General features: G+C 32.5%; 1 protein-coding gene across 7 annotated transcripts in view; it reads left to right on the top strand.

Annotated features, from left to right (window-relative positions):
* Positions 1-20654, top strand: part of DMD (dystrophin) — a 2504498-nt gene that overhangs the window by 364554 nt on the left and 2119290 nt on the right. For all 7 annotated transcript variants that reach the window (XM_069063824.1, XM_069063827.1, XM_069063826.1 and 4 more), the window contains exon 2: positions 80-141. In XM_069063824.1, coding sequence (XP_068919925.1) covers positions 80-141 — 62 coding nt within the window. The remainder of the gene's footprint in view (positions 1-79; positions 142-20654) is intronic.

Raw genomic sequence — 20654 nt, 5'->3', positions numbered from 1 at the left:
TAGGTGAAAGAATTTTCAATAATAAAATGCATAAAAATCTTGGAAATAATATAACTGAACACTATTTTTTAACTTGCAGATGAAAGGGAAGATGTTCAAAAGAAAACATTCACAAAATGGATAAATGCACAATTTTCTAAGGTAAAGATATTTTCCCTATTTTAAGATAGACCTAGTAGCTGTTTAATATTAAAAGGTATATTGTCTATACCGTTTTTTTGTTTTGCCATTTAAAATATGATATTTTCTTTGGTAAGGCTACATTTTAGTGAGAAAAGGGCAAAGATGAACATTAAGAATGTATGATTATGAGTTCTAAGAAAAATAAGTGAACTTACTTCTTGATCAAGTTGTCCTTTGTGATAATATAGACATTCAAAAATAGAATTCAGTAAGATGATTTTAACTGTAATTTTGTAAATAGTAGACATTTTTTATTAGTGGTTATGATGATTGGTGATAATTCTTATGAATAATACCTTTTTGTAAAAATATTTATGTACAATATGTTACATATAAAAATATTCAACTTAATTTAAAGAAAAAAAACTTACATGGTTTCCTTTGGACAATTAACTCAGTCAGTTAGGGGAATGGTCCTAAAAAGGCTTGATTTTGACACAAAAATTATAAGTGCCTTTCAAGAACCTCATTAATTTTGCCTATCATGCAAATGTAATTCAAAGTATATTTTTTTCTACCAAAATCTATATGCATACACACACACACATAAGTACCTACAATTTCATATAAACATTTCTTTTTTAAAAGGAAATGACTAATAATGTTTGCATCTTTAATCCTGTCTAATTTTTGAAATATCATGAATCAACCATTATCCCATGGATTTCACTTCTAATTAATTCTGTCTCACTACTGATTTCAAGATTATTTTTATAAGGTAAATAGAGTTTCACAAAGATATTTCCATCTTTTCAGTAACTTTATTGTAACAACAATATGGCATTCTCTGGCAGACTTGGGAAAAATAAGTCTTTGTTTCTACCATTAATAATTAATAGACTTTGTAGTTTGGGAATTTGCACATTTACTGAATAGAGAAGACTCCAGGAAAGAATTATAAGACTTTATTGAAAGAAGAATTTGTTGAATGAAGAAGTTTTATAGAAGACAAAAGACTTTATTCAGTTATTTGAAAGGCTATTATGTGAGACAGGGATAAAAATATTTTGATTGGCCACAAGGGATAGTGATAAAAGCAAAATTTAAGAAACAGATTTGTCATCATTACAAGCAAAATTTTCCTAATGGTTTAATCTATGCAAAGGTATAATTTGCCACTTTATGTTCTCACCTACTAGATGTCTTAAAGCTGAGATAGATAGATAGATTTCTTATTTAGGTACTGATTGAAATAAAGTATCCCTCAGGTGACTTCTAATTTGGAACTTCTCTAATTACATAATTTTGTTAATGTTACATAATACTTAAATTTTATTTACCTTAAAATCACTTTTTATATTATGATCCAAATATAAGGTTTTTTTTAAATCAAATCTAAAAAATGTATAGATTTATAACGAATATTTATTAACATAGATAACTATTACAAGTCATAGGTTTTTTCATGTTAATTTTTATTATCATCTAGATAATAGGTATTTGCATATATTAATAGGCAGATAGAACAAATAATATCCTGGGCATCGACTCAGAAAGAGCCAAATTCAAATCTGGCTTCAACTATATGACACTGGATATGTCCCTTAACCTCCATCTTCCTCAGTTTCCTAATCTGTAAAACAAGGATGATAAAGAACCTATGCCCAATGGCTATTGTGAATATAATACACAAGTTACAAGATATAATAAAGATGTATTTAAAAGTACTTAACAAACATTAAAAGCATTGTATAAATGCTAGTTATAATTATTACTTTTGTTATTATTGGTTGAAAAAATTTTATATCTAAAAATAAATGGAAATTTGAATTATTTCTATACCATGGTGATGCTTAACTAGAATGGCATCACATTTTTAAAGATTATTATGATAATTTTCATTTAAAAAAATAGAAAATATTTCAGATTAGGTTGTTATATTTCAGCATCCAAAGTTTGTTCAATTACTAACTCTTCTGAAGTTAAAGAAGAAACTTTCCCTTTCTAAATTTTATCCATTGTTTAAATGAAATGAATGACAATGTGTATCTCGAATCTTGATTAGATCCAAGGGCCACTTAAAGTGATAAGTTATGTATCACAGTTTAACTCAGATGTTTTGTAGGTATTTTACATGAAAAAGACTTATATTTCTAATTTTGCTTAGATTTTGTTTCTGTTATAAGAAATACACTTGATGATTGCTGACTTATTTTTTATTATTAAACTTTGATAAAATGATCTTATTTACAAGGTTTTTTTTTCTTTACTGCTTCCCTTGGGTTTTCTGAATAAACCACGATGTCTTTATCAATTAGGGATGATTGTGTCTCCACTTTGTGTTTTTTTTCTTTAATTTATTTCTCTTGCATTACCACTCTAACAAGCATTTAATGAAATATGGCAAATGATAGGGAAAAGAGAGAAAATATTTGTTTAAATCACGTGTTTGTTGGAAAAGGCATTTTCCCAAATGGCAAAGAATGTTAGATTTTGATTTTAGATGTCTCAGTATCATATAAAATATTTTCAATATCTTTATTTTGTGGGATCTGTCTAGCATCAATGACTCTTAAGGGTTTTTTTTCATATCAGCTGATAAATCATGTAGTTTTAAAATTTTTTTAATGTGATTAATTACATTAATTATTTTCCTAATGTTGAATTAGTAAGAGATCATTGAATCACTGAAAATTCATTACTGAAACAAATGTGTTTGTGAAATTACCTAAAGGTATTTTTTTTCTTTAAACTATATATCTTGTTAATCATTACATAAATAGTATATTGCTAACATTAATGCAATTGATATGTGTATAAATGTCCTTCAGAAAATTTTGGAAAATATAAATTAAAATGGATTTATTAAGAAAATTAAAATAACCAACTACATTATAAATATATGAAAGGCAATGCATAGATTTCAGAAATATTTTTACTTTTTTATGGAATTGTTACATCTTTATTAAAAAAAAAACCTTAATCCTTTGCAAGGAAGCAATGTCAATAACGTTTGTAAAAGTATGGATAGGGGGGTGGTCAGGTAGCACAGCGAGTAAGAGCATTGGCTCCAGTGTCGAGATGACCTGGGGATCGAATCTGGGCTCAGACACTTAGCACCCATCCAGAAACACCTGGCCATGTAACCTTGAGCAAGGTACTTAACCACAATTGCTTAGGGGTGGCCAGGTGGCTCACCAAGTGAGAGCACTGGCTCCAGTGTCAGGATGACCTGGGGATCAAATCTGGGCTCAGATACTCAGCACCACGCCCAGAAATAACTGGCCGTGTAACCTTGAGTAAGTTACTTAACCTAGATTGCTTTAAAAAAAAAAGTATTGATAAGGTTTGTTTTTGATCTGCCCATCTTTAAATAATTTATTTCCAAATATAATAAAATGAGATATATGCATTTTTTTGCCAATAACTAGGGCATCATTATTTTTTTGAGATCTAGTTACAGATTAACGAAAACCATGATTAAAATCTTTGGATTTTGTCTTCCTACTGTTAAATAAATTCAAAGATTTTATATCCATTGATGTTTATCCAAATAAATAATAAATCCTCAGAAATACCCCTCAAAATTGATTTTCCAGAAAATACATTATCAAAATATTAGAATTTCAAAAATTATCAACTGTAGCCCCAGGAGAATTTTTTAAAATATTGTTAGATTTTTAAACTGCTGAATTTTCCAGATTGTACTCACTACTCAGGCAAACAGCATTTAATTAGATGTGCTATTTTATCTAGCCTGGACTAGTAAAATAATATGTATGTACATATATACATACACACATATATACATACATATATGCATACACACATATACAAAATTGTAAAACAAGTATGTGAATAATTTATAATTTATTTTGATTCCATAATCTATGTATAAATATATGTATACATAAAATATGTATACTCACACATTATACACATAATTTATTTTCAAAATGATAGCAACAAAGTAAGAAAAATTAGAAATTTAGAAATATGTTTAAAATATTTTAAAATTAAATAATTAAAAGTTAAAACAATTAATTTTGAATAAAGATGACCAACATTAAAATATTAATATATTAAATAAATATATTATAATAAAATATACCCTTGGGGGTGGCTAGGTATTGCAGTGAATAGAACACTGGCCCTGGAGTCAGGAGGACCTGAGTTCAAATGTGACCTCAGACACTGAACACACAAAAAAACTAGCCTTGGACAAGTCACTTAAACCCAATTGCCCTCCAAAAAGCAAAATATACTTATCATATAAGTATACATTCATATCTAAATGGGAGTCTTTGCTGTTTCATTTAATTTTTTTCTATACATTAGATTTCTTAGGTTCCCACTGAAATATTGCTTATACTAGCACATAACTATCTCCTGTTGACACTATCTTCACTTCATAAAAGATATATATATATATATACATACATACATACATATATATGTGTATATATATGTGTGTGTGTGTGTGTATAGTGTGTGTGTTTGGAGAAATCCAATGAGCTATTCTTTCTTAATTGATGTCCCAGGTGCATGGTTATTATGGTTCATATTTAATCACTGCTCTTATGAAATATTTACCAATTGATTTTATCTAAGTTTTCTATGTAAGAAATCTATTTCAACTGTAATTCTCCTTCTATTCTATCAGTCTTTTTAGGTAAAGCAGTAATTATCATTTCTTAATCCCAAAGTAAATGTGCAGTTTATAACTCTTCTTCATAAATTTCTTTTATTTTCTTAATTCATCAAGAATCAAATGTGTTTACTACAGAGGAAAATAAAGATTAAGGCAGCATTGGAAGTAAATAGACATAAATAGGAGATGGAATGGAGTATTCTGGGTACTGATTCTTGGCTATGTACAATTAATATTTTCATCAATATGAATAAAAGCATACATGGCTTACTTATGAAATTTGTAGATGCTGAATAACTAGGAAGAATAGCAAAAAATGTCAGTTGGCTTAAATAACAGAGCCAGTGTCCAAATACATTATCCATTTCTTTAAAGGAGCTGAATCTAATAAAATCCACTCTCTTATAAATAAACATAAGGTCCTATAATTGGGCTAAAAATACCCACTAAACAAGATGGGAAATGTATGGCTAGACCACAGTTCATCTAGAAAATGTTCTGGGGATTTTATGAGCTGAGAGGCTAAATAAAAGTCAACAATGCAATATGACAGTCAATAAAGTGAATGTGATATCAGACGAGAGGGAAAGCATGATCATCTTATTTCCTCAATCAATGACATGTAAGTGTTCAAATGTATGTGGAGCAGAGAAATTTGTGATTCTATGCTTTTGCTTTTTAATAGGGTGGGAAAGCAAAAACACCATAACTAAACAAATCCTGCCTATTTGTAAAACTATGAAGGATATTTTTTAGGCTTTTTGCTTCCAACTTAGTATTTCTTAGTTAACCTAAATGCTGCCATTGCTGTAGAGGCATATATTGCATAGGAACACAAGAGCTTTCTGTCAAATTGTGTTTGTTTGGTAAATTACCTAAGATACTAACTGTAATGCAAGAGAGTATGTGTACATACACACACATCTATATATCTCTAGCTATATATTTCTCATTATGTTAGTAATAATTTTATATTTAGTATCTACCATAGTTTCCTGATAACTTTAAAGCATTACACAGAAATGAATTCTCTTTAAAATAAAAGAAAAAAAAATAATTTAGATTTTTATGTTTGTGTTACAATGTAATTCACATCTTTTATATAAAGATAAGCTATGTTTATCATAGTAAATATGTGTAATGGGAAGCAAGCAAAGAAGTACTTAGCACCTTGTTTCAGCTATTTAATTATTTATTACCTTGTTTCAGTTCAAGTTTCTTTTGAGCCTTGCCCATGTCAATCAAGTCTTTGTTAAGAAACAGAACTTGTGAAACCCACAGTGGGAAGGACTTGCCAAAGACAGGAATAGGAAGGATGTAAGATGTGGGTAGAAGAGGGAGGAGCTAATGACCATATATAATGAGAAGCCCAAGCTAGGAAAGAACAGAATTGAGAAGGGAACACTTGTGGTGGCAACACTCTGTCTCTTCTGTCTGTGTTGATTTTTGTTTGTAATACTTTGTACAGAAGCCCTGGAAACTTAATGGAAGGCCTGAAAGAGGATTTTCTTGTTGTCTGTTTACAGAAGTCCTAGTGGAAGGTTTCAGAGGTTGTGGGAATATACTGATAGTGCCTGTTCAGTTCTTAGACCTTGTTTCTGGGTCTGTGTTGAGTTCTCAGACCTTGTTTGTGGGTCTGTAGTGATTTCACAAACAGATACTGAATTGATGATGGTGCCAGCAATGTGCATGAATGTGGTTTTAGCTCTGTTAAGCTTTGTCTTCCCAGAAACAGAAACTGTGAAGGACTTGAGGTGGACTGGACACTGTGAACTTCAATATGGAACTGGATAAGGAGCTGGACAAAGAACTAGATGAGGAGCTTGATGAGGAGCTGAGAGCTGCCTACCTGTGAATCCAGATGATGGTTGGGTAGATTCAGGCAGGAGCCAGACCCATGGAAGGGGAACCATGGAATTTCAGAGCCAGCCTCAAGTTAAGATGAAAAGACCTCTCCTTGGGTACTTAGTGCTGACTGAGAAGATGATGATTTACTATAGCCTAGGGGTGGGAGAACTTTGTACTCTGTACCTTTTGCCTCTTAAGGATGATTGAGTTAAGGATGATCAGAAAATAATCACCAATCAAGAAGAAAGAAGAGTTTTTGACTCAGAGATTAAGAAAATGTGACCTAGGAGTGGAGAACTTTGACCTTTGTACTTTGTGACCCTTAAGGAGGCTTGCTCCTTAAGGATGATTGAGTCAAAGACTTACTGAATGATAGATTTTGTTTAAAACTAGGTGGCCCCCTTGGTGAAAACTATGTGGCCACTTTAGTAATAAGCTGTTATGTTATGACATTGTGAATGCTATACTTTGGTTTCTGTGAATGTTTTGTCTTAGTTTATTACTGAATAAAAAGAGATTCACTATATTATGTGATCAGAACTTTAAAGCTGTTCACAGCAGCAGTCCTCTGGAGAGCTGCTCATGCTTAGCTTTATAATATGTATGATTAATATTGAGTGACTTATTCTTTCCAGACAAATTATCAATTAATGTCTATAGGTGTTTTGTGATGCTAAGATTCCATTGTTTACTTTGTGAATATTTAACTTGAGATTCTTGCAACTGATTCAGTAGAAGTCAATCTCTCTGAAAATCATCAACATGCCTATTAATGCAAGTTATAGTACCACTGAAAATAGCTCTTAAAACATTGAGGTTGTGTGAATTATGTGCTTGAAATTATGTACAAGAACAGTAACCATTAATGAATTAAGTGATAGATTCTAGTTCATTACTTTGTCATTTAGAGAGTGACTTTGCCAATTGGGACATTACATTTATAATTACTCACTTATTCAAGGTGATGTGGAGAAATCTTATTTATGAAGTTCCCTATTTAATATATACAACAAATATTTGGTAAGGATTTACAGATTCTATTGCAATTTCCATAGTATAATCAGTCTTTCAATGAAAATATGTATTCCATTTCTCTTGTGGGCATTGTTATATATAAGAAAAACTTGCTTCATTTGTCTTTTGTGATGATTTCATTCAATCTAGGATAATTTAGAAAGATAAATTGTGACCACATGTACCACAGAACTGAGTCAGTACCAATATAATTGTTCCTTCAACATAATAGTGTAAATATTAGTGACCTCCCTTTTGGCCACATTTCTGAATTGCTTCCATTTTGATGAAAAATCCAGTTTCTTCAGAAGATAACTTATTTTTGGAGTTTCTCTAGTGTGTTTTTTTTCTAAATCTTCACAAAGAACTGAGATGAGCTAATAGAAAATGCGAAATTTGAAAATGTATAATTACCACATTAAGAGAATCTAGGAGAAACAAGTTCTAGATAATGTAATCAGAAAACTTCTGGTTAAGATGGCAATCTAAAGGTTATAGAAAAACCACACAACTTTCCTGCAGAAAATCTTTGAATAAAATTCGTTAAAAGAGTGCCAGAAAGTTACCTTGAAGAATGATTTAAAAAAAGTAAAAGGAAAACAAAACAAAACAGAAGCTAATCCATTCAGTCCAGAAGCACACAGCATGAAGGCCAGAAGATCGAGAAGACTAGTAGTGAGATCACCTCAGGGAAGCCAGTGGGAGTGTTTACAAATGGACCTGATTCCAGTTAGTGTTGTGGCTGTAAGCCAACATGAACTTTGGTCATCAGGGACCTAAAGCTAAGTTTTGTATCTGGAGACAGAACAGCATTAGAAATAAAGTCAGTCTTTAAAAATCTGTACATAGAAAAAGAAGGCCTACCTATGCCTTTTGCATAGGATAATTAATTGCAGTAGGAAACAAGGTCAAATCTTAACCAAGGCACTAGAACCAGAAGAGGAGAAGAGGAGGCTCAAAAGCCATTCAAATCTCCAATATTCCATTCCACAAGAAAAGAAACTGACTCATGATGAGCAATCATGCCAGTCTAAAGCCAGCACCCCTCAGTGGACAACAAAGATATGGAAAGTGACATCAGGGACTAAAGCAGAGGGTAAGGTCTTATCTAGAATGGGTAGCAAGAGAGGCATCTATACTAAAAAAATCACATGGCCAATAAGAAGCTATATAACTCATTCAAGAAAGATCTAAGGAAGTGGACAGGGCCAAAATCTCAATTCAAGATGTAAGGGTGCAAATATGGGAAGGAAAAAGAAGAAATAACAAGGGAGAAGAGGAAAAGGAGCAAGAGGAGAAGAAGAATCAAGAGAATCACAAGTTTAAAAAAATAAAAGAACCCCATAAAAATGACAATCAGAAGGAGTATATATGTATATGTATTCTTAGCTATAAGGCCTGTGAGAATGTTTGGAATAAAAGAAGTAAGAAATAAAAATAAAATTATAAGTAAAAATGGGTTCTGGGGGGAAAAAATGGAAAGAAAGCTAAAGAACTTTAAGCCAAAAGTAAAAAACCTTGTGCATGTAGTGAGTTATTTGGGAAAATTAAATAGAATGGAATGAATAGAACTTAATGACTCCATGAAAAAACAAGAAGCTATGTAATAAAGTAAAAAGATTTAAGAAGAGATGAAAATTTGGGGTATTTGCTACCAAAAACATCAAAATTGGAAAAGAAGATGAAGAAAGATCATTTAAGAACAATTGAACTCCCTGAAAACTGTGACTGGCAAAAACCTGTATACCATATTTTCAATGATCATTAAGTAAAATTGCTCAGACCCATCAGAACCAGAAGACAAAATGAAAATAAAAAGAATCCACTGTTCACCTCATAATAGAAATCCCAAAATAAAGTGCCATAGCTAAACTCTATAATGTACAATTCAAAGAAAATAAGGCCATCACAAATAGTGCATGTGCCAGCATTACACAGTAGTTAGCAATAACTGCTCTAATTAAAAGAAAAATCTTAGAATATAATATTCCAAAAGGCAAAAGATAAAAACTTAAAACAAACAAACAAAAATATCTTCAAAGCTGAGTGTAATACTTTTGGGAAAAAAATAGACCTATTAAAGAATATAAAGTATTCTGAAGAAAAGACAGGGAGCTGAATAGAAACTTTAAATGTAAAACCATTAGGGACAAGAGAAACTTAAAAAGTTAAGTTAAATACATTTGAACTATCGGAAGGGGCTAAACAATGATGAAATATTTACATTATAATAGGAATAAAAGAGACAAGTGTACCTTCTGAATACAATTAACTTAACTATAAGGAAGCAAGTCAAATAATACAAATGGAGTGCATTGGAATGGTATTGTTCTGTGCTTTGTTTTAAGGGAGCAAAGAAAAGGGAGGTAAAAAAAGAAATAGACTTGTGAAGAAATTAGAAATTGAAAGGAATTTATTATTTTGGATAAATGGGGTTACCAAGAAGAATGTCAGAACAGAAAAAAGGGGATAAACAATTGAAAGAAGCAGAGATATGGGTCTTGGTGAGGTCTAGAGAGGAAAGGCTGAGAAATAGGAAAGCCCACTTCAGTTTCAGAGGAAATTCCTTTCCTTTGTCCATCTGCTAATCTTTGTAATGAGGATGTCAAGAAGAAAACATGAAAAATGTCTAAGAGATTATGACAGGGATGTGTAATTAACAAACTTGACCACTAGTGTAAATGGCATGAATTTATCATGAAGCTGAGGTATGCAAAATGAATTATAAAACATATTCCAAAATATGTTGTTTATAAGAAAAAAATGAAAATTAATGATTCACAAAGAGCTAAAATGGGGGACTAAAGAATATATTTTGTTTCAGGTGAATTTTAAAAGCAAATTTACCATTCATAATCCATAGACAAGGTAACAGTAACAAAAGAGATTTGGTTACTAGAAATAAGAAGAGAAATTATCATGCTTAAAGAAATCATAGATGGGTGGCTAGGTGGTGCACTGAATAGAGCACTGGTCCTGGAGTCCAGAGGACCTGAGTTCAAATCTGGCCTCAGACACTTAACACAAAAACTAGCCATGTGATCTTGGGCAAGTCTCTTAACCCCAGTGGCAAAAAAAAGCAAAAAAAAAAATCACAGATGATGCAATGTTATCAGCATACAATATATGTGCTAAATGGAGAAGTTAATTGAATAATATGAAAAAATAGACATCAAAATTATAAATTTGGATACAAAGTACCACATTCATATCTAGAAAAAATAAACAAAAATAAATAATATAAAAGTCAAGAACTTGAATAAAATTTTAGAAAATTTAGATAGGATATTTCTCTGGTACTTATTGAATGGTAATAGAAAGGCATACAAATATCTCTAATCTGAAAAATTGAAAAGTGTAAAGGTCACGAAAAAATGAAGATAAGCAGAAAAGTAGAAATGTTTAATACAATAATACTGACTACAATGTAATACAAATTATCACCAATAAGAAATCAAAATTAAATGGAGACTAAGCAACTTAATCCTAATGAATTGGTGTGTCAAAGAAAATAAATCAAAAGTTCAAAATATAATTGAATTAATGGAAAGACAGGAATGACATAGCACAAATTTTTTTTGTGATGTAGCCAAAACATTCTTTGGTGGAAAATTTATATCTCAAAACATTTTCATCAACATAAAAAGAAGAAAGAATAGCTCAACTAATTATGTATCCAGTAATTAGGAAAAGTACATAAAATAATTAGAAAAGCAACAGTTTTGAAAAACCTAGTTAAAAATATTATTTCTTCTCATCAAAGAAAAACAAGAAATTTAAAACTGAAATGTGAATTGATGAACTTAGGAAATATTTTTTTAAATGCTTATCAGTTAAAACATTGTTAGTTATCCTGTTTAAAAGAGGAAAGCTAAATTCTTAATACAAATAAATGAAAAGGAATCTTCCCTTCAAAATGAAGAGGAAGTAAAATAAAATTTTATTAAAAATTTAAAAATGCATTATCATATGCCCATAAAACTTTTAACAAATAAAATCATTGAATATTTAGAAACATTTTACCCAAATTTGCCAAACAATAAATAGTGAATTTAAACATTATTGCCTCCTCCATTGGACTACGATCTTTTGGAGGACAGGGACCATGCAGTTTTATCTTTATATCCCCAATGTTTTACATAGTACTTGACCCATAATATAACTTTTTAATAATTGCTTGGTGGCTGACTAACATAATCTCAAAAGGGAAGTAGGAAGGAAGGAAGGAGTTGAACAAGACATAAAGAGACTCAGGGTGAGAGTGGGTCAGTAGGGATGACAATGGGCTGATGGATTTTCAACTGAATTCCCTTAAACATTTGAGAAAAATTCCAATATTAAATAATTTGCAAAAATGGGGAAAGAAAACTATCCTACCCAACTACCTCTGAGTGAAATATAATTGTGATAGCTAAACCAGAGAGATGTTAGGTAGAGAAAGAATGCTAAATAAAAATATTAGCAATGAAACCACAAAAAATTTAAAAAGTATTATATAGTATGAAGTTTAATTTACATTAAGAATTCAGGAAAAAATAACCAATAGAAAACTTTATAGACTATATTAATAATGAAATAAAATCACAGGACAGTATTGCAAATCCCAACTAGCCTGGTATTTGAAACAAAGTCAATATTTTTAAAAATGATTTTTGATTGATTAAGTTTATTGATTGATTAAATTATAGTTGCTCCCAAATGCAATGGACTGCCTTGGGATGCTACTTCTTCTCATGGGCTACATCCAAACATAAAAAATATTTAAGCAGAGACTGAGGATTTCTTTTTTACCCAAATGTAAGCCTTTGCATTTATCCCTGTTGAATTTAATCTTATTAGATTCAGCCAAATGTTCTAGCCCAACAGCATCTTTTTTTGGATCATGATTCTCTCATGTTAGCAATCCCTCCAATTTTGTGTCATCTGCAATTTTGATGAGCATACTAACAATTCCTTTTGTAAATTACTGATAGAAATGTAGAGGATATTCATTTTCATAAGGTGTAGGATTAGATAACATATGTTATTACCTTGTACTTCTAAGATTTACGTGTTTAATGTTATATTTGTAGAGCTATAAAGCCACACATGAGCAGCTTTCCAGAGGACTGCTGCTGTGATCAGCTTCAAGATTCTGATTACATAGTATAGTGAACTCTTTATTTATTCAACAGTAAATTAAAGCAAAACATTCACAGAAAAGCAAGGTACAGTATTCACTCTGTCACAACCTAACACTAAAATGGCCACATAGTTTTCACCAGAGTGGTCACATAGCATTAAGCAAAGTACATTCCTTTAGTTAATCACAAAATCCTTAATTCAATCACAAAGTACAAAAATCAAAGTCCTCCATCCATGGGGTGCAATTAAGTTACAGTTTCATCAGTCACTACTCAGACAATTTCATCAATCACTACTTAGTACCCACAGAGAGGTCTTTTCATCTTGACTCGAGGCAGGCTTTCAGCTTTCCTGGTTCCTCTTCCATGGTTCCAGCTCCTACCTGAATCTAACCAACTGCCACCTGAGTTCAAAGGCAGGCAGCTCCCAGTTCCTTGTCCAGCTCTCCATGCAGTTCCTGCTCCACATTGAAGCTCACAGTGTCCAATCCACATCAAGTTCTTCATAGTTTCTGTTCCTGGGAAGAGAAAACTTAAGAGAGCTACAATATCTACACACATCAAGCTTAGCAGAATTACAACAATATTCACACACATGGTCAGCACTATCATCTCAATTCATTTTCTGCCTGTGAAATCAACATACACCCAAAACAGACAAACAAAGTACAGATACCACAGTTATGCTTCCTCTGGCAGCTCCAGCTAGCCCTTAAAGTCTTTGGCAGGAGTTGGCTGACTCTCAGAAGAAGCTGCACCACCACAAGTTCCTTTCTTAAAATCAAAATCACTTTATCTAGATCAGTTGTCAAAATCACTTTATCCAGCCTCCACATGGCTTGGTCCAAGAAATTCCATCTCAGTTCTCAATTCTCATTTCTCTTCTCAGTTCTTCTTAATTCTTAGTTCAGTTTTAGGTCCAGCAGTAGCAGCCCAGCCTCCAGATGCTCACTGAGAGAAATTCTCCCTCTCTGTCTCTGTCTCTCTCTGTCTCCTTCTGTCTGTCTGTCTGTCTCTGTCTCTGCCTGTTTCTCTTCCTCTCTCCCCCCTGGCAGAAACTGCTCTGCCTTCACAATGCTCACCCCAAGAAATTCTGACTCTCCCAGCTGGGACTTTTCCTCATATATAGTATTAGCTCCTCCCTGTTCAGCCACTTCCTGTTACATTAGCAACAGGGGTCATACTTCTGTTTCTTTACAGTGGCTTAATTTGAAACTAAGTGCTAAGTACTTGTTAGCTTGGCAATACAAAGGGATCTTCAGATTTCATTCCTATTATAAGAGAATATGAAGGTGTGTATTACATATTACATATGTTACATATGCATTTAGATGGGTTTAGAAATGGTTGGATGTCCAGATTCAAAAAGTGGCTGTTGTTTGTTCGATGTCAGGGTGGGAGGAGAGCTCCAGTGGAGTGTCCCAGGGACATGTGTTTGAAAGTATGCTATTTAACACATTTATCAGTGTCTTGGATAAAGCATTAATGCTATGCTCACCAGATTTACTAATGGTTCAAAACTTGGAGGAAAAACTAAATAGAGGAGATGACACATTTAATTACAAAATACAAAAAAGTTCTTGAGAACCTCAATTTTGGGCTGAACTTACTACATTTAATTTAAATAGGAATAAATATAAAATCTTACAGTTTGATAGAAAATTTAAATTAATGAATATAAGATAAGGAGGGCAGGGATAGACATCAGCTATTTAGAAAGTAATTTGGATGTGATGATGATGATGATGATGATGATGATGATGATGATGATGATGATGATTTAAGGTTTGCAAAGCCTCTAACTTATCATAACTCATTGGATTCTCACAACAACCTCATGAGGTAGATGCTATTATTTTGTTCATTTTACAGATTAGAAAACTGAGGTACAGAGATGTTAAATGACTTGCCAAGTGTCAAATAGCTAGTAAGTGTATGAGTCAAGATTTGAATTCTAGTCTTCCTGACTCAAGATTTAGTGGTCTATTGCCTGTACCACCTAGCTACCTCCAACTGTATGCTAAACTCACTATGAGTTAATGTTATAAAGCAGCCAAAATAGCTACTATGATATTGGCATGCAATGAAGGGTATAGTTTACAACCCTTGTCAGACCTCATCTGGAGCATTTTCTTCAATTCTGTTTGTTACTAGAGATTGTCCAAAGTCAGATAACAGGATAGATAAAGGGCTGGCCTTACTTCTGTCTCATGTGAGGATTATTTGAAGAAAGTGGGCACAGAAGATTCATTAGGAAAATGATAACTGTTTTCAATTACTTGAAGAACTGTCATTTGGAAAACTGATTTAAGTTTTTTTTTTCTGCGTAAATTGTGTAAGATTAAAAAGTGAAACTAATTATATTAAAATTTAGTCATCAAAATATATTTTTTTAAGTCCTTGGAACTCAGATTTAAAACCCTTGGTCAAAAGTTAGCATTGCTTCCTTTAGCAGACAGCCTTTCTTTTCTAAATATCATGCTAAAGGAAATCATTGCAGAAATCTGTGAAGAAGGGACTATCTGAAACAAGACTTTATTGTAAAATGATTTTCTGCAAACAAGAAATATTTTTTGTTGTTGTTGGCATGTGAACATCTCCAAATTTGTCCTTGAGGTTTTTGAAGCAGGGTTGAGATACCTTCTGGAAATTGTGTGTATTGGGAAACTCAATAATTATGTTAATTATTTAATCCAGGGAGAGCCATTGCTTTTCATGTTTCCCTGAGCCTAATTCTTACAAAGTACCTGAGTAACAAAGGGTATCATTTAGATGTGAAAAGAAAATTGGTTTTAATGATTTGGGCTGTTCTGTTGAAAAAGAAAACAGTTGTTTAGAGAGATGATCTTTCTCAGAAATATGGTGTTCATCATTACATTCCACTGGTGCCAAGCTTTTTAATTCAGCCCTTGATAGTTCTCCTCTGGAGTTTTAGAAGATACATATGTTTGGCTCTCTAAGCAACTACACTGTGAAATATCTTCTGAGAAAAAAGGAAGCAATTCATGAATGTACCTTTGTAACATTGACTGCTCTCAGTGGCACACAGGCCTAGCTTGCATATATAAACATTTACAAAACTGCATGATAATTTCTGGCAGAAGACATCATTTGTCACAGTGCTCCAAGTACATTGCTTACAATTATGTTTCCTCTTACTTACAGATTAGGAAATGAGGCACAGAGAGGTTAAGTGACTCTCAGTGTCACAGAGCTAGTCAGTATATGAGGAAAAATTTGAATTCTGATCTACCATGAACTTTTGAAATTCTTGGTTCCATGAATTTAAAAAAAATGAAAGTTATATTTCAATATAATTAGTTTCCCTTTTCCTCTTATGTACTTATGTACATTAAATAAAACAGAAAATAACATTTAATTGGTCTTCCAGATGATAGCTGTTAAAATAATTGAAGACAGCTATAATTTTCCTAATGAGTCTTCTCTCCAGCCTTTTCTCCATTGCTTACAATTCTCTTTCCTCTGACTTAGGGAATAGCATTATTCCAATTTTAAACTAACATGCTTTAACTAGTAATTTTTAAGTGAGAAAAAAATAAGTTTGCTTTGAGATTACGGTAATACTGGGCTATGTCATGGGGTGGCCAGGTAGCACAGCGAGTAATAGCACCAGCTCCAGTGTCAGGATGACCTGGGGATTGAATCAGGGCTCAGACACTTAGCACCCACCCAGAAATACCTGGCCGTGTGACCTTGAGCAAGTTACTTAACCCTGATTGCTTTGAAAAAAAAAAATACTGGGCTATGTCCATAATTTTGTATAATCTGTCTTCCGTATCTAAAATATTCTTTGTCTTTGCCTCCACTATGTAAAACCCTTTAGTTTTAGATACTTTCAGATTTCAGCTTAAGAACTCCCACCGGAAAGAGGATTTCCCTTATCCCTCGCACACCAGTAATACCCTACTCCTTTAAATCACTTTGCATTTATTTAATTCCTATCTTATATTTACCTATCTGTGCATATTTTTTTATCTCCCCAGTAGACTGTTAGTCACTTGGAAGCAAGGGTTGTTTCATTTTTTACTTTTTTTGTCAGCACTTTGATTAATGAGTGCTAGGAATGAAAGTAGGCAATTAATAAATGCTTATTGATTATTAGAACTATTTTTTAATTCTTTAAAACATGTCAATAGTCAACAATTTAGCATATTGTTTAGTCATACCCCTTACATAAATTTCCATGTAGATTTGAGTACAGAAGGCTTAGCACCTATGAGACTCAGAAATAGAAAAATGTGTACTTACTTTCAAGTTTATCAGCCTACCAATGGCCCAAAATTCACAACCCAAATGTGGGAAGTCAGTTAAGACCATTCCTTTATTAGGTCCGACTTAAGAACATTAGGCAGAACATGTGGAAAGATAATCCCACCACTTTTAATTTCAATGTTATCAGTCAGAGTGTCTCACAAATATTTATTGATAGACTGCACAGCTGGAAGAGAAGACATCTTCTAATTCTGTGTTAACTTTTAAAAAATATGTCATGAACCACTTTGGCAGTTTAGTGAAACCTATGGACTCCACAAAATAATGTGATTGTTTCATTTTAAAAAAATCCAAAATGAAGGAAGTACTAATTTTCAGTTAGAAATTAAAAGTAAAGATCCTTGCCCCCCACTCAAGTACGTGGACCACTTGATCTGCAGATCTCAGGATAATAACTGCTCATAATTCAATGCTCTAATTTCATCTTTCATGCTCATATTTTCTCACAATAATTAATAATATTTTAACATACATATAGAAAACTACAACTCAAAACTGAAATAGCACTAGGTAGAGAGGGATGGATAGCTAAATTATGAATTAGAAAACTGAGTGCCAGGGAATTGGAGTGATTTGCCCATGGTGATACAAATAATAAAAACTAGTCAGAATTTGAACTGAGGACTTCTAAGGACAAATACTCTTTCTACTGCAGGATAGGCCTTTCCATGGGAACATTCATTTGCTCATTCTACTTGTTACCAGCAGAAACAGTTTGAACTTTTTATACCTGTCTTTGACATTGTATTGACTTTTCTTTGAAGAGTTCTTGGGAATCCTCTCCCTGCTCCTGCAATCCGCCCACCTCACCCCCCAAATTTAGTCAAATCTGATTAGTATAAAGTTAAACATCCACAGAGCACATTTCTGAATATGATCTATTAACATATTTCCTGTACCTACTTGTATGGGTCTAATTCAGGAAAAATATAAGTTTAAAATTGATTTGACATAGTCTACAAGGAACTGGAGATAACAAGCAGAATGTTAACTCCCACATAGGGGGTAGATAAATAAAAGGCCCTGCATACCTAGGTGTAATCACATAGGTGATTAGATAAAATTGAAAGTACTGATCCCAGTCATTCTTTAAAGAATGAAAGTGCCAAATTAGGTTGAAATGTCCCTAGGTAGAGAGGGGTGGCTAGTTAAATTCTATTAGGCAAATCAGATTAAATTTTTGAGTTCTGGTTTAATTTGGTCATCATCACTCTATTTATATTTATGTTTAATTATGATAATTGCTTAAGCAACTAGGGGGTGCAATGACTAAGAGTGTTATCTTTTTTTTTTTTTCTGAGTGTAAATCTGACCTCAGATACCTACTAGCTGTGTGACTTGGGGCAAGAGACTTAACCCTGGTTGCCTCAGTTTCCTCATTTGTAAAAAGATATGGAGAAAGAAATGACAAATCATGTTAAGTATCTTTGCTGAGAAAACCCCAAATAGAGTCACAAAGAATTGGACATGACTGAGAAATTACTGAACAACAAAATAATTATTATGAGAAAACATGAATGTGGAAGATGAAAGCTCAGGTGAAAACATTGGAATATAATAGGCATGGGACATGTTAAATATTGCTTGTTTTTCAATAACTCACCTGCTTCACTTGAGTTGCTTTTCATGTTCAAATAATTTTTCCAAGAAATATTTCTTATCATTCCAATAATATTGGCATTAGGTACTAGAGGAAGGAATAGAATAATGCATGTGTGTGATTGTTTTTTTATTTTTTTTGTTTTACTTTTTTTTTTCTGGGTAGTGACACATATCTAATTGGACCATTTTGAATTGTAAATCTCATTTGAAATGTGATTTCTGATAAAGGAATCAATCTTTATATCTGAACTTTTTCCTCCTAGAACTAGTAGGTTTTGCTTTGTTTTTGCTTTTTGGCATATACATAGATATAATTCTGTCCTGTAAAAGATACAATTCAAAATGATAGGGGAAATAATTATTATAACAACTGTTGTCCTTTAGAATAGGTTTACTTTTCATGTTGACTAGGATTTGAACCATCACTCATAGTATCAAAACTATATGATTATGCTTCCTTGCTGGGGAGTAAAAGAAAAGTGACCACATGGCATTAACAATTAAAAGCAATATAAAATATGTGGTTATGTTAAGCATCTGTGCATTTGATCATATTTAGGAACTCTCAATGTGGGAATTCCCTCCACCAATACAGATTGAACATCTTTGACTTAATAGATAAGACCTAGGAAATTTCCTAGGCCTCACAGAGGTGAAATGGTTCCTTCAGTTATTATTTAGCTAGAAAATATTAGCATTTGATTTGAACACACATCTTCTAGCCACCACTAGACACTGTCCCTTTAAATAGAAAATTCATGAAGAGTAATTGTCATTTCAAATGTCCTCACTACATTAGCTCATTATTTAATTTATGATGATTGATGCTTCATGTTATTTTTATCATCATAAACTCATAGGCAAACTTGGTATGAACCTCAGAAGTAATATAATCCAACTCCTACCTAAGAAATAAATTTTGTAAACAATATCACAGCAAGTAGTTATCAAGCCTCTGCTTGAAACCCTTCAGGGACCAGAAACTCTGACTACTGTATGGCAAACATTTATTAAGTGTTTACTCTCTGCAACTCATTATCCCTGGAGGCAACCAATTCCATCTGAGCAAAACTCTCTAACTCTAGTTCTGCCCTGTGGGGCTGAGTCAAATAAGTCTACTGACTCTTCTGCATGACAAAGCTTCAAGTATTTGACAAGTACAGCAACAGAACTATTGTATGAACCTAACTCTTCCAGAGGCTAAACTTCGAAAGTTTCTTTAACTAATCTCACTATGGTGTCATTTCAAACTTCTTCACTCACTTGCTCACCTTCTGGACTTATACTTTCTTGTCAGTATCCTTTCCAAAATGTAGTAGATGTATTTTTTAAAGTTTTATTGATGTGTTTTATTTTTACATTATAAACATGTACAGATGACTCTTGTAGGAAATTAAAACATTTAAGTAAAACTAATAATTCCGTGACTTTCTCTGAAGGTAGATATTGCATTTCACATCTCTAAGCACTCATTTATTTGTATCTCCATATTTATCTCTTCTATTGGGGAACAAAAAAGAAAAAAGGTGGGTTTTTTGTAACAAATATAGTGAAGCAAAACATTTTCTCAATAGCTATATTCAAATATCTATGATCATCATCATTATGTACTCTAACACCCTAAATCCATCACCTCTCTGTCATGGATAGCATGTTTCATTGTTGGTTTGCTGGACTTTGGATTCATGAATGGTCATTGTGGTATATGAATGTGAAGGAGTAGTGTTGTTTTATAAGAAATGAAGAAATAGATGATTTCAAAAAGATGTGGTGTAGCAGCAAACACCCCAGCATCCCTAGGGTGGCTGCCAACACGGGTTCTTAAATCTGCTTTTCTAAAGGAGAGCAACTCAAAATGGGTTAACAAGCTTACTTTAATCAATCAAAGATATAGTGTTACCTAGTTCAGGGGGAAAAGGTCAGCACCCAAACCTTCAGAATATACAGACAGAAGTTACAAGACAGAGAAACAGATCAAGCAGACAGGCTTCTGAACTGTC

This window comes from Petaurus breviceps, unplaced genomic scaffold (genome assembly GCF_028583685.1).
Source record: "Petaurus breviceps papuanus isolate PSGF00001 unplaced genomic scaffold, PetGlider_PUasm1.0 90603, whole genome shotgun sequence".
In the NCBI taxonomy this organism is placed as follows: domain Eukaryota; kingdom Metazoa; phylum Chordata; class Mammalia; order Diprotodontia; family Petauridae; genus Petaurus; species Petaurus breviceps.
Note: the sequence above shows the minus strand (reverse complement) of the source record. Positions and strands in the feature narration are given on the sequence as shown.